Raw genomic sequence first — 15,452 nt, 5'->3', positions numbered from 1 at the left:
TCCTGCCGTCAAGAAAGGTATTATAATATATTTTACATTGCCACCTAGGACATGCACTGTAGAACGATCATTTAGTACATTACGAAGAGTAAAGACATGGACAAGATCTACGATGAGTGAAGATAGACTTGATGGATTATGTATAAGTGTACATAGGGAAAAAATTGAAGATAAAAAGAATGAATATATAGAACAAATAATAAATATATTTGGTGTTAAAAAAAGAAATTTACAATTTTTATTTGAAAACTAATGTTTTAATAAATTTAATATAATTAATGTTTTATGACGTGTTGAATCTATATTATTAATTAAATAGAAATTCAATAAAATACTTTAATGGTTAATTGGTTAAAAATTTGTTTTATAAATGGATTGATAAATTAAAATTTTGTCCCCCCCTTAAGAATTTTCCTATGGGCGCCCTTGACGGTTTGTGCTCAAAATTCAAATGCTCAATGTATATAATATGTATAATGTATATAAATATAATATTATGTTTATAATATGGTCTGGGAAATATTATACAACAAATCCATTCATTGTCCGGGTAATTATATCTTCAGTGTAATATTCCAGGAAGTATAATATATTAATTTGTATTTGAATTTTGAAGTTTGTTGTTCGGACGCAAAATTCTACCCACTCTTCAAAATGTTTTATACCTACATAGAAAGATTTTCATAATTTAAAATCTAATAAATGTAATTTAAATATATAGATACTGTAAACTTGTTAGTTGTTACAATATTACAATTTACAACACTATTGTATGCTAATATTTTAACCACATATTCCTGTTGAAATTAGTAAACCTTGATTTAATGTCAGCTGGCCGCTGGCGCGTAGCTACCTATGTAATATTATAACATTTATTTTATAGCAATATTATTTAAAAATAATTCATAAAATAATTTCGTAATTAATTAAATTAAAATATTGAATATAATAATTATATATTATTAAATACATAAAACTAATTATAAGAGTAATACATTTTTTCAATCGAGTTATACATAAATGTAAAGATTTATAGGTATTTAATAATTTAAGGTACAGTGAAACCTTGATAATTAAAAGTTTATAGGACACCAATTTTTTTTTCGACTTTCGGGGTTTCTAATAAGAAGTTTTCAAACTATAATAAAATCTGTACCTACCAGTAATATTATATAACAGTAGGTAACGTAATTTAATTTATTTTCATAGTATTTAATAATTTTGTATACGAATAGTATATTCTACGTTCAGAATAATTAATTTTAGATTCTGAGCGAAGCGATAGGTAAATGTGTATTGATTTTACAATTAAGTTTTTTTCTTTTCATTTTTTCATTTTTTTGTGCCTGTCATCACGTTTTAGGACAATAAAAATGCTTAAATTTTCTTCGCCAGTTACTTTTTTGATAGGAAAGTGAATCTAGTTAGTACTTTGAGGGGTCAAAAGTAAAAATTTCCCCAGTAGTTTTCAAAAGCAACGTGAAAAACAAGAGAACAATTAAGGAAAAGTTATAGGTTAGGTTAGGTATAGGTAATTCACATCGCATGGGGATATCCAGCAATGAGTCATGTTATTTCTTAAACTAATATTGTACCTAATATCATATAATGTATATTGCCAATTAGTGAGTGTCGACTTTAACCGTTACTCATATTAGTCATTATAGTCACTTTATTAATATTTTTCATGTTATAATTAAATAATTTATATAGAAATGAGTACCTACCTATATAAAATATAATTATTTAAGACAGTAGACATACGCGTTAGGCAACAATTATTAACATTTGAAGAAAATCTCAAAATATAATTATAAAATATGTACCTACTTGAAGGTATTTATATTTTAATTAAAAATTAAAGAAGTATGCATATGAAAAAAAACAATACCTAAATGATTAAATAAGAATTTTTATTTTATTTGGAACTAAAAAAGGAACTTGTTCATTTTCCAAAGAAACGAATTATTTTTTTTTAAGGAAAAAGAAACAGAATGAATTACTTTTTATAAGGAACTTGCAAATACTGAGTATAATACTATAATAGGCCTAATAGGTGTAGCCCAATGCCCAAACACTAGAATTGGTATTGGTATTGGTATTGTATTAATAAATCTCCGATCTGCTACCATTAATCTGTCCAACTCTTTACTCATACTATCTTTTAAATAAAAAGGTAAGATTTTAGGATCATTTATTTTAAATATAGATCAAATGTTTTATGTTTGACTCAACCTTATCTGTCAAAACCGAAGATTACTTTTGTATGACACTTTCGAACGTTAACGGAATTACATCGAAACATTTATGTAAAATCTTCGATTACAATCCATAACTCCTAATGGAATAATTCATGTGGGCTATTATTTCATTATTTATATCTCATTTTGCACAAAAAGGTTTAACCGAAATAAAACTTTCCTAGTCGAGATTAAACAATTTACTTAAATTTAAGTCTACCTATATCATTTAAATCTATATAATGAACATTTTCAGTTTTATTTGTACAAAGTTTCTTATAATATAACCAATCTTTGAACAATTAGAACATGAATATGATTTATACTTACAAGTTGATTTTGAATGAGACCATACTAGACATAGCAACTACTCCACTACAGTATAATAACCAATCTCTTATTTTCATTGCCCCATTTGACTCTTGAAATGACTATCTTATTGATCAGATTTAACATTAGACTTTGCATACATAATTGTGGTTTTTCTTCTTCGTCATCTTATGAAAACTAATTTACTAACGAAGATCCAGTTTAGTGAAATCTTTATCAGTTGATTCAAATGCTGAGCTGATTTCCGTACACTTTCTTAATGTCAACGACCTTTCTGACAGCAATCTCTGCTTAATATTATTGAAGGTATTTATTACCAAATATTCTTGATCAGGGGAGGCAGGAACCCCGGGTCGTCTAAGGCACCAATAAAATATATTTGTATTATACACTATACGTAATCTAAAATAGAAAGGTACAACCAATTTTTTTTTAGCAACTCCTGTTAAAATTTTCTGGATCCGCGCCTAATTTGATCTCTTGACGTACCTATCATTTGATGAAAGTCCGGATTCACAATGTTCAAATAATTTTTCAAGTGCCCGTATTATGTATTAAATCACTGATTTATAATAGCATAATGTTTACGCTCTTTAAACTTACAACACTTCGTAATAACATTCAGCTTTAGATTAATTGCCGTACTTCTTATAATTTAGCTTCAATAATGGCTTACTCAAATCTCTTAGGACAAATACCCATCATTGTATAAAAATGTCGAAAAAATTAGCGGCTTTTCGTGAACATATATTTAATTTAATGACACAAATATCTCGAATCGTTCAATCCATGCGTTCAAATTATCCTCCTTCGAGCACAATTCCAGCATCTGCCCCAATTTCCCCATGCAATTATTGTTAATTTACGTACATTACACACATTATTTATTATATATTTACCTAAATGGCTTGTACTTTACCAAATTATCTTCGTCACCATTATGTAATATCTTGTAGATGTTCTAGTAGAATATTTGAACTCTCAAGTATTTAACATCTTCAACTTGTTCTAATAAGTATTGTCCAACTCTGAGATTTTGTATAACTTTAGGCCATCTCGTAATAACTATAGTACTTTTAGTAACTGGTAATTTAGAGTGCAAACTTTTACTATTATCCAACAGTTTTAAAGTGATCGTCAATTCTGTTTTGGATTAACCAATTATAATTTATAAAAATGTCATCAGCATAAGCTATGGTTTATTTTTTGTAATTTAAAAATATTATTCATGGATACTTGAGACTTTTAAAGTTTATTATTATATTAAGACACACAATGGCATGATCAAATGTAATTTTTTGGGCAAAAATGTATTCAACCTACTGTATTAATGTATTACTATTAGTAAAATAAATTACTTTAATAGCAATAATATCATAAAATATAATATATAATATTATACTGACAGAATGTTCTCACTAAGAATCGTTTTTGGTGTACTGTGAATTTATATCATTGGATTCAAATGTACCACCCATTATGGTGACCCACACGACACCTAATGTACAGTAGAGCGGTACTCACTTCCCCACCTTTTTACTTATTTATGTTTTAGTTATTCAGCTTTTCCTCCATTTACTCTCCAGCCAAACTATGTTACAACCAGGGCTTAAAACCGTTTACCGGTTTTTCACGAAAACTGTTAAAAACCGTAAATTTTTAGAACCCTAAACCGGTTATATAATTTATCTGCAGTTTGGAAAGCGGATACCGGTAACCGATTAACAAAAGTTTATAAAGTCATATCCCAAAAACCAATTATCGACATTTCTGAAAATCGTTATTTTAGCGATACCCGGTAACCAGTACAATGAGGAAAAAAAAACTTTGTTCCAATTACCAATTATTTATTTTTATTTCAGTTTATAGTTTTTATGCTTAATTTAGTAGAAAAATATTCTCTTTATCAGTAATATTAAAATAATGAATTTATGATATAATTGTACATAAAATAGTAAATACGTACAATATGTCATACGGGTAATGCCGTAATGGTATACCGTTTATGCGTATTATAAAATAATATATAGGTGTATTATATTTTATATTTTAAATTAAAAATTATATATTTATATCTGTTTTCTGTACTGATTATTTAATATTACCGAAATTCCCTATGGCCGTTTCCCGTAATGCAGCCTACATGGACACATGGTTATATTTTATGAGCTACAAAGTACTTATTGTATATAATTATAATATATATTATATATATCATATGATTTAGTATTTACTAACTACTTATCGTAGTATTACACTATTGTCTATTACCTGCTATTAATAATATTATTATTATTATTTGCTATTCAGTATTTCACTTTCAGTATTTTTGTATAGTACCCGTCACTACTTACTATATAGCCAACAGAACGGCGTCTTGTTGTATAGTTTACCTATGTTATTCGGGTGAACAGTTATAAGTTAAACGTCTTATATTTTGTTGTTGTTACTTGTTTTCTATTAAGTTTTAAATTAATTATGAAAAATCCAGTGCTAGAAATGTCTTTTACGTTTAACGTAAGTGAAAATACTTCTAAATTACACTAAGTGTAATGTAAATAATTGTAATAAAATTATGACTGGTAAGCATTCCTCCAATTTAGAAAAAAAACATTTTTTCACATCATAAACAACATTACAGTATAATGAACTTATAAAACATAATTATAAATAATTCATAGTTGATAACAAAAATGAAAAAATGTGATGTGAAAAGCGGTATTTAAACCGCTTAATAAATTGGTAAGTGGTTATTTTAATATTTTGGAAACCGTTAAAAATCGGTAACTGGTAATCACTTTTTTATTGTGGTGTAAGGTAACCGGTAACCGGTAAACAACACTTCTCAGAACAAGATAACTAGTAACGGGTTCTTAAAAAAATTTTTATTATACCTATAATTTTGGAAACGGTTTTAAGCCCTGGTTACAACCTTCCTAACAACTTTAAATAACCATCAACATCACAGTCTACAGAATTTATTTCACCATTATCAGAACCATTTATCATTTGAATTCACCTTCTTAGGTTAGGGAGTATATTGTATAAAAATGTCCAAACTACCCAGAGATTGTATTATTAATTTAATTGGTTTCAATGGAAGTTGTTTAATGTTACACGTGCATTACTAAATTGTAATAAGAAAATTTGAGTTTAATTACAACAATGTATCTATGTCAAACAAGTTTCATTACAAAATATCAGTGGTTTTAAGTTATATATTTTTGTTAATACAATTAAGGAAAACACTTTTTTTTTTTCCGTTTGAACCGACAGCAGAGGAGGATCTGTGTGAACACTACTACTCCTAATTAAGGAAAACACTTAACTAATCTTATTAGTTTAGTTATGATTTTTGCAGTATAAAGAGGTAAGAACGTTTATTTGTTTCTATTTTTGTGTAAATTTATTGGAAGATTTTATTTCTTACAAAAATATAGTCTTCTGATTCAAAGAAACAATTTACTTAACTACTGGTTTTTAATAGATAAGTTAAAAATAAAATCAATTATTAATTATAATATAATAAATGTATCAGTAAAATTGAATTAATAATATTATATTTTTATAGTATAGCAGTAATATATATTTAAAATGTTTTACAATATATATTTTATTTTTTAAATTAATTATAATATAATATTAAATAAAATTTGTATACAATAATAATTTCAGTAAAATTAAATAAACATTATTATTTATAAAGTTGAATATGATATAACAGTTAAGGAGGCAAATTACGTAAATGATAAATGATGAATATTGGCTAAAAATATTTCATAAACTACATATATTTATATATACGATTTAGACATTGAAGTAACATCATCAGATAAACCAGTACAAATACTATTGGGAATATTATTAGAATACAATGACAAATTAAATATGAGATATTGGTATTGTTTTTTTACACAACTGAACACCTATTAAAATACCGAGATGTTAACTAACTTAAGACGACAAATAATAAAATTAAAAATACACATAAAATATATAAAATGCATATACCACACATACAAACCTTGGTAAAACTTCTTTTTAGTTCATTGTTTTAATAAATTCAATCGCGGCACAAAATTGTATCCACCAATAATGTTCTTCGCCTTCCAAACGATCACCATAGAAGCTATTTATATACTGAACAGTAGATAACAATGATGGAGGATTTGCCTAAAGGATACAAAAGATACCATACATTTTAAAAATATCTAGGTATTAATTAATAATTATAACTGTTAATACTTTAATAAGAACATAAACGAGAACTGGTACTATATCATCGGCAGCTGGATGCATATTGCCATGTTCACCGGCCATTGACATCAGATTTAAAAGGGTTGTAGTGCATCGAAAAACACATTGCAATTTGTCTTTTGGTGTCTTGTAAGCTGAAATCGCTGAAATCTCAGCTTGAGCAGAAGGCCAAGGGCATTCAAAATGAAATTCCTAAAACAATTCATTGTATTTTTATTTTTACTCATTGTTTTTTAAAATAAATGACTACATACTTTAGGAATACGTAAATCATTGTGCGTAGGGACTAAGTTCTTGGACAAATTAGACATATGCTCTCGTAAAACTCTAAAATTACATAATGAAACATTGATGTTTAATATTTACTGGTTAGTAATAAAATTAAAACAACAAATTTCTCTTACTGATCTCTATAAAAATCTGCATCACCATTAGGGTACATTGCTAATGTGTATACCCTACTAATAATCGCTCTTTCAATTGTCAATTTTGCATCATCAATTTGTTCATAGCTAGCACCTATAACATTTGATACCAAGAGTTGGTATTTAGACATTAACAATAAAATCATTAAGAAGTTTAATATTTAGTCAATTTGTATAATAATACATTAATACACAGTCAGAAACAAGTAAAAATTATTTATAGTTTAATAGACTAGAAAAATAGATTACTTTTCCAAATATTGTTGCGTTTCATTTCAATTTCAAGTGTTGACAAAAATCTATTGAGATGTTGATTTTTCTCGTCAGCTAACTTGCTTTGTTCAAATTCATCAATAAACTCCAAAATCATTTGATTGTTTTGTTCTAAAAATATCTGCACACATTTTGTTATCAAAAATTGATGGCACACTTCACGGTCACATTTGATTTGTTCCAACAGTCTTAAAACAAATTCATAAAAATTAGAAATAATTACACACACATTCAACAACATATAATTTAATGTTTAAGTACCTGTTTAACTGGGCTATACTAGTTAATAATGTTTTTCTACACTTCACAAGATATGTAATATAGGGTGCTCTAGATTTATAATCCTCTTTCAATGCACCAATTAATTTTTGACAACTGATAAACAATATATAAAGTAGTAATTAAGTACTATAAATTAAAAATCTGTGCATTTTAACAACGTCATTATTTGCCATGTCTTACCTGTGTGTATCAAACATCTTCATACACCTAATTGTTTCATGAAGTCTAGCTGATATGAAATGATCGTTGAGATTGGTAGCTTCTGCCAGTTGGTATTGTAATAAACCAACAACTTCATTATCTTTATCTCGCCATGTATTTAACTTTTTAAAACAATTAATTTTTATAGCTATTTATTATTTTAATTTTTAATTTAAATTTATTATTTGTTTTTTTAATATTATTATAATTTTACCATAGGTTTAGACTCGGTTTCATTACACCAGGGTACATATTGTATGTCAACAGTACTCAACACAAGTCGCAATTTCTTTTTGGCATCATCAAATGAGTATTTTTCAAAATCAATATTTTGGTTTAACTCAATAGAATCTTCATCGTTCTTTGCGGTTCCTGATTTTTGACTAGAATTTTTTTCATTTGTACTCATTATATTGCTGGGCTTTTTACGGTACTTAGCTAATATATCTTCAGAAGATTCTATTTGATAGTAAATAACATTTAATAATAAAAATAAATAAATTACATAATATAGTTAAAACTAAAAATAATAATAAACAAACCATCAAGAAGAAGATTTTCGGATAAATTGTTATTCAACATTAATTCATTTCCACTACTATTACTACAGCCTTGTAATGGATCATAGCTATAAATAATAATATTAGTACTCACTTTATACTATATATTATAATATATTATGAAATTTACCCTAATTCATCATTTCGGTACCATTTTCCTCGGCGATTTTTAAAAGAAATTTTGAAGTTTTTGAAAAACCCTTTTTTATTTTTATTATCGTCTTCAAATCCTTCTCTATCGCCACGTTCTGCTGTTTTATCAAAACTTATACTTTTTGTGATTAAATTTCTATTATTTCCCATTTTTGTATTAATTGGCACAGTATTAGTACTAGTTTTCATTGTTACAACTGAACCATTCATTAGCATAGGTTTGGGTTTTGCTCCCAGGCTGCTGCCACTGCTACTACTAGTAGATGCCAAACTACAGGAACTCATATGTAAGCCCAAATTTGTATCACCATCATCGACTGAAGCCTATGCCCAGTAATCAAAATATCAGTATCTTTAATCTAACATAATCAATTTTTAAAATAAATTTACTTCTTGACTAGACGATGGCTGTGGTCTATGAGAGAGTTTGGGTGGTCCAGTAGGTGTTTGTTCACTAGAAGTGGACACCATAGAAAATGCAGACCTAGATACATTTAAACCTGTTTCAGTTCTAGTTGATGGGACATCATCAGGAGAACCAATAAATTTGTTAGTATTTGATTCAGCACTACTATCAGACACTTTTCGTCTTTGAACTCTATTGTTAAATGACGAAGCAGTTTCCGACCGTAAAATACTCTCTTGTTGCATTTCTACTATAGGTCTAAATACATTTGGTGCTAGAATAAATATTCAAATTATTTTAATAAAATGTAACTGTAAATGTAACTATTTCAGTATGAAATTATAAATGTGTTCAAAAAGATTTAATAAAAAAATATTTAAACTTAAACTTACAGTAATGATAATTTGAAGAATCATCAGTTCCATCTATATCACCTCGGTTTTCTAACTCATACCTTAACATATCGTCAGATCTAAAATTACAACCAAACATATTACATTTTAATATCACTAAAATTATTAATGTAGATAATCATAAAATGAAAATAAATCTTAATCAGATTTAAAAAAAAATAAGACAATAAAGTAAAAATTAAAATAATTAAGTTAAAATCTTTACCTCGCAACACTAGCTGTATCGTCAGTATCAACTTCAGCTAATCTATCAGTGTCAGAAGCAAAAACATCTGTACTCCAGGCTTCAGACGCAGTTTCATTAATATCCAGTATCTAATTTTAATAATTTTATAGTTAGTAATCAAGTTAAATCAAAAAATATTTAAAATAGATAAAAACTATTAACTTGTTGATTATTAGGAATGGCTTGTGATTGTGGTGGTGGTGGAAGTTGAACACTAATTTGAGATCTATCAGATTGGTCGAGTATTTCATTATCACTTGCTAAAACATCCATACTCCACGTGTCTGATACCATGGACGATGTGGTTTCATCACGTCCCATCCCTTAATATTTGTAAAATTAAATTGCCATCAAGATTGGAATTTATTATTTATTATTTGATATTCTTTCAACCCAAATATTTGAGTAAAAATGTTTAACATCATTTTTTCATAATTTAAATTTAGTTTTATAAAAACTACTGATAGCATATCTATAAAGGATACCACTTAATAAAGTGTTATGATTTTAAATGTAGTCGTGTTAATCTATATTTTAATTTATAAGGTCCTAGGACATTTTTTATAGAATATTATGTTTCTGATCTTTCTAAAAGTTGTGACTTAGGACTTTGAACGCATGATCCTTTACATAGCAACTCCAATAAAATATCATCATACATATAAAATAATTAAAAAGTATTTAAGTATTCATCAAAAATATGTTTACCTTGCATCTTAGATTTTATTTCAAATTTGCCAAATTTATCATCTAGATCAAATTTACATTGTTTTGCTGATGGATTTATACGAGCAGATGGTGTTGGAGGACCATTAGCTATATCTTCATTTTCTGTTACTTGAGATGATGGTGTATCACGCCCTAATTAATTAAATAAATATAACTTAATATTTTTTATATAAAAACATAATTATAAACAAAATTAACCTGATATATTCGGTGTTCCTCGTCCTGATACATTTGCAGAAATCATGTCTGATAAATTATCATTTTGGTCCTGGTCAAGTTCTACAGATGACGGAACACTATGGTTTGATGCAGCCTCTGAGACAACTTCTAAATAATCACTAGTATTTCCAGTGTCCACTTAAAATAAAAAAAAAATAAAATATATATATTTAGTTGTTATAAAATAAATGTTGTTTACAAGAACAATCATTGTTTTTATGATACTAAAACTGTTAACTAATTATTATTTATTAATTCTTACCAATAGAACCTTCATGCGATACAGAATGTAGGGGTTTTTCTTTTTTTTTTATAATTTCATACAGTTTATTGTTTTGTTCGCCATCTTCTTCGAGGTTTAATTTTTCAATTTCTAAAACCTTATGCTCAGGTAACAAGCCAATGCCTGAGTTAAATGTATTCTCAAATGGAACAATAAGAACTTTTTGATCAAAATCTTTTTTAAATTTGTCATCATCATCATTAAACCCTTCTGAATTAGAAAAATTTAAAATATTTGTATTTGGTAATACTTTTCCAAGAGACGATGCAGCTAAAATATACAATTATAATATTTATTTATTCGCCAATAATAACAATGATTTATAGAATTTAAAAATATCAAATAATATTGGGTTAATCACTTAAGCCTCTATTGATATGATATAAGAAACAGATCACAATAAAAAAATACAATTATACTAATAAGTTTAATAAAAGTAACAGTATTACCAAGAAAATAAAATAAGAGTGAATATGCAAATATGCAAATAGCTATAAATATCTCATAAAGAGTCAAAATATTTTGAAAATTGTATGGTGTATAGAAAATACATTCAGTGAATGTACACACGGGTATTTAGTTAGATTAAAAAACAAAATTAATTATGTCAAAAACTGATTTTGTATAAAGTTTCGCATTTTCTCTTAATTTTTTGTTTTTGTTTCCCTGAAGCTTTTAAAAGTGAAAAATACAGGCAATATTCAAATTTAACCTCTTGAATACAAAATTTTAGATTCGCTTTTCATGTTTGAAAAGGTACTGAAATTGAAAATTGTTCCAAAATAGTGTGCATCGCGGTTTCTTTACACAGCCACACTGGAGTAGAATTTTTTATAGTCGAAAAATAAATTTGCAAACCCAACAGTGACGATGATGGAAATGATTATGATTATGTTTTAATAAAAATGTATAAATTATGTATAATTTAAATAAAATAAATATTTTCATAATATTTCCCATTACAATTTTTACTGGTTTTTATCTTTTATGATTAACCATGATATGACTTGAAGAAGGGCTCCCTGATAAAACATTGGTTTAAATAGGGCGCCGTAAACCAAATATTATGAGAACTCCTGGTGTACAAAGATAAAAAAAAAAGAAGACACACATCATTGTAAAATCAATGCATCAATCGCTCTGCTCAGAATCTAAAATTCAATATGTGTTGGAAAATTTTAGATAGAAAAATGACATGTTAAATTAAAAATGATGGTGATAGGTGACTGTAATTAAATAGGGCCGCCTTGAATTGCGATATTCCCAGGCCAATTCTTTCGAGTTCAGTTCGCCACTGAATAAAACCAATTAAATTGTGTCCCCATTTTAGGATCAATAATAGCAATTAAATTATTATATTATATAATATTATGTGGAAGTCTCAATAATTTGTTTGTATTTAAAAATAAATAAACATACATTTTTGTAGTATAATTTATTTAATTTATTTTGATTGCAATATTTGTAGATATTGATACAAGGCTAGCTAACTTTGTCTCTAAATATAATTAATAGTAACACTTAATTTACTAGTAGTATGTGGTAAGTACATTAATCAATTTAGATATATTATTTTATTTTTAGAATTAATGTTCTTTACTGAGATTTTGTATAGTTCTCTGCATATTTACAGTGGTATATATAATAATATATTATATACACACAAAAGATAAAAAAAAAGTGTAAAATAGGTTTCTTACCAGTTTTACTAAGTATCCCTAGCTTTTTCTGCTCGGTGGGTAATTGAAATTTATCATTTGAATTATTATCAGGCCACATTATTGGCATATTCATCAGCAAATCAGCCAATTCTTTTTTATCTGACTCACTCAATGTTCCATCATTTGAAACCACATTTAGGAAATTTACCTAAAAAAGCAATTTTTAAGTGTTTACACTTTATAGTTATAGTTGATTTGAAGTGCTTACAAAAGTTTGAAGTTCCTCTTCGGTAAATAATGCAACTGATCTAATTAAGTTTTCTAATTTAACATTAGAATTAACAGTTAGATTTTCATCATTTAAAGAATTTCGTGATGATGTTTTTAATAGAGCTTCCATTAAGCTAGAAATGCAATCCTTATTGAAGTGCTGATACAAATCTTGAAATTTGTTATCGATTGGTTCATATTTGTACATGGCCAACATTTGAATTATATTAGCTACTTGAATAAGATTATAACGTGCGATTTGAGTAATATCAGCATCAGTAATTCCATGTGGTTCAGGGTTTACGATTGCTGGACAAATAAAATATGTAAAAACTAGATTTACACAAATACCATAAATCTAAAATAAAATATAAATACATTTTTCATACATTCAAGTCAAATAATAAAATACAAAATGCAAAATATGAAATACTTGTTTTTCAGTTAAAGTACTTCCAGCAGTTAATAGCGTATGAATTTGCCTCACAAGCCAACACACTGAGCTCGGAAAGCAGTAAAGACTTTCATTGAGGCTATTAATAAATTTTGAAGCAATTGCTACCAGTTGTTCTACAATAGATTTTCTATAGTTTTGTAGTTTTAAATTATATTCTGAACTTTCTTCGCGATTGCATGTTCTAAGATGGGAAAATCTAAAATTTAAAATTAATACATATTCAGATTTTGTTACTATGTACCAAATTTTCCTATTGTTTTAGTTAACAGATTGAAAATATCTTTATAAATAATAATAAAAATAAAAACCTATGTTTTAATATAGATATCATATTGAATACTAGGTTTTTGAAATTTATAATTAAATTCAATTAAATTCAAACAATTATATGTCAATATATTTGATTTATCAAATTGATTTGGAAATCAGGTTGATGATATATTTACCTTAGTTGAGCTTTATCCGGATCAATATCAAGGTACTTTTCCTCGTCTTTTAACAACTGCATAATGGGATCATGAAAGGCAGCAGTCAAAAATAATTTTGCGGAAAATAAACTTCCATGGAATGCTGAATATAATCTTGAAAAAGCACACGATCCATGACTTAATACCCTGAAATATTTATGCATTTATTATTATTTCTTTGTTTTTAATTACCATCATAACATAGGTATAATAATATAAACACACACATTATACAATTATATATTATATTCTAGGTTGCATCCAAAAACTGCACACTTTATGAATTCATTTTTTTGAATAAGTATAAATAGGTAATAAACAATAGATTATACATCATTATAAGTGTAGGGTTATAAATACAACAATTTAAAAAAATGTGCGATTATTTTATCACAAGTGTGGATTTTGGAGTCAACAATATTCTACGTTATCAAAACGGCAAACCTGCGAGGGTTATCTGCAGGTATTAACTGTAACACGGCTAAATGTCTGAGTAATTTTAATATTAAAACATTATCCTCGGCCATCAAACAAGATCCAAACACTCCAGATAAGGTACAATTAATAACCTCTGGCATTTTGTTAGTAAATAATCGGTCTCCAGCAGCTAAACAGTTTGCTAGTAATTTTGGATTTTTACGCAATTTTTGCACTAGAACACCAAATCCTTGTGCATTCTATAAACGAAATGTATTAATTATTTTGTTTATTTATTATATAAATACAGACTTACATCGTAGCCAATTGATTCATGCACTTCGACAAAATGTGCATCGTCCAGATGTTGAGCAGTTTCACAACAATCAGCAGGGGTACAATCTGGATTTGACAAGACTAATTTGTTGAGATTTATTCGCTGTTGAGTTGTTATCCACGCTTCTTGGGCCAATCTATTCGATACACTAATTACCTGTTAATAAAAATATTTGTCAATTAAAATTCAACAAATTGTTCATAATACTATAATAGGTCAGTTACATGATTAAACAAAACGTGTCAACATAAGACTTTAAACAATAAAACTTATAACATAACAAATTCACTCTTGTTATGTTATAAGTTTTTTTTGACCAATATTACAGTAATTTATAAACATTCACCTGTTCGTTCAATGTTTGCAAATTGTTCAACTCGTATTGAGTGAAGAGTCGTTCTTGTCGCATATGTGTGGCCAATTCCATGAGATCTTGCAATAAAGTTTGATCTTCCATAATTGCTTTGGTTTTCTATTCACAACACAGAAACACAAACTTAATTAATTCATTTCATTAGCCAGCTAATTGTGTAGCCTAATAAGGACATTATCATAAAAGATACCTAGTGGTTTTATTTTTAAAACTTTCATTCGGCAAGAAATAATCTTAGATCGTAGTCGCAATTGGTACTTAAAGAATAACGACTAATGAAGGGAGTTGATTAAAGCATTTTAATAATCATTTTAAAATACACAATGTCAAACATCAAACATATGTGTTTGTTTAGTGTAATTTTTTTTATCGTTATTATAATAATTATTATTACTTCTTCTATTACTTCTGGTCACGATTTACAAACGATTAAAACATTATTATTTCATAACAACAGGTATCCAATTATAATC

At 27.0% G+C, this 15,452-nt stretch overlaps 1 protein-coding gene across 6 annotated transcripts in view; it reads right to left on the bottom strand.

The window, feature by feature from the left end:
• Positions 1-6,248: 6,248 nt before the first annotated feature.
• LOC100161408 (receptor-mediated endocytosis protein 6 homolog) overlaps positions 6,249-15,452 on the bottom strand; it is a 9,837-nt gene continuing 633 nt past the window's right edge. For 3 of the 6 annotated variants that reach the window (XM_029491776.1, XM_008189771.3, XM_003247806.4), the window contains exons 2-25: positions 14,953-15,078; positions 14,586-14,762; positions 14,297-14,529; positions 13,832-13,999; positions 13,362-13,581; positions 12,927-13,286; positions 12,698-12,866; positions 10,977-11,267; positions 10,694-10,852; positions 10,475-10,627; positions 9,929-10,089; positions 9,746-9,855; positions 9,520-9,599; positions 9,112-9,401; positions 8,699-9,045; positions 8,551-8,636; positions 8,223-8,467; positions 7,988-8,130; positions 7,787-7,900; positions 7,502-7,713; positions 7,232-7,346; positions 7,082-7,154; positions 6,816-7,019; positions 6,602-6,743 (exon numbers count right to left, since the gene is read on the bottom strand). In XM_029491776.1, the coding sequence (XP_029347636.1) occupies positions 6,612-6,743; positions 6,816-7,019; positions 7,082-7,154; positions 7,232-7,346; positions 7,502-7,713; positions 7,787-7,900; positions 7,988-8,130; positions 8,223-8,467; positions 8,551-8,636; positions 8,699-9,045; positions 9,112-9,401; positions 9,520-9,599; positions 9,746-9,855; positions 9,929-10,089; positions 10,475-10,627; positions 10,694-10,852; positions 10,977-11,267; positions 12,698-12,866; positions 12,927-13,286; positions 13,362-13,581; positions 13,832-13,999; positions 14,297-14,529; positions 14,586-14,762; positions 14,953-15,063 (4,353 nt within the window). In that variant the 5' untranslated portion in view covers positions 15,064-15,078 and the 3' untranslated portion in view covers positions 6,602-6,611. Of the gene's footprint in view, positions 6,744-6,815; positions 7,020-7,081; positions 7,155-7,231; positions 7,347-7,501; positions 7,714-7,786; positions 7,901-7,987; positions 8,131-8,222; positions 8,468-8,550; positions 8,637-8,698; positions 9,046-9,111; positions 9,402-9,519; positions 9,600-9,745; positions 9,856-9,928; positions 10,090-10,474; positions 10,628-10,693; positions 10,853-10,976; positions 11,268-12,697; positions 12,867-12,926; positions 13,287-13,361; positions 13,582-13,831; positions 14,000-14,296; positions 14,530-14,585; positions 14,763-14,952; positions 15,079-15,169; positions 15,299-15,373; positions 15,388-15,452 lie in introns of those variants that run through there. The other 3 variants (XM_029491775.1, XM_029491774.1, XM_008189772.3) reach the window with 3 other exon arrangements.

The sequence above is a fragment of the Acyrthosiphon pisum genome, chromosome A3, assembly GCF_005508785.2.
Source record: "Acyrthosiphon pisum isolate AL4f chromosome A3, pea_aphid_22Mar2018_4r6ur, whole genome shotgun sequence".
Taxonomy (NCBI): Eukaryota; Metazoa; Arthropoda; class Insecta; order Hemiptera; family Aphididae; genus Acyrthosiphon; species Acyrthosiphon pisum.
The sequence above is the reverse complement of the archived record's forward strand: the minus strand, read 5'-3'. Positions and strand labels throughout refer to the sequence as shown.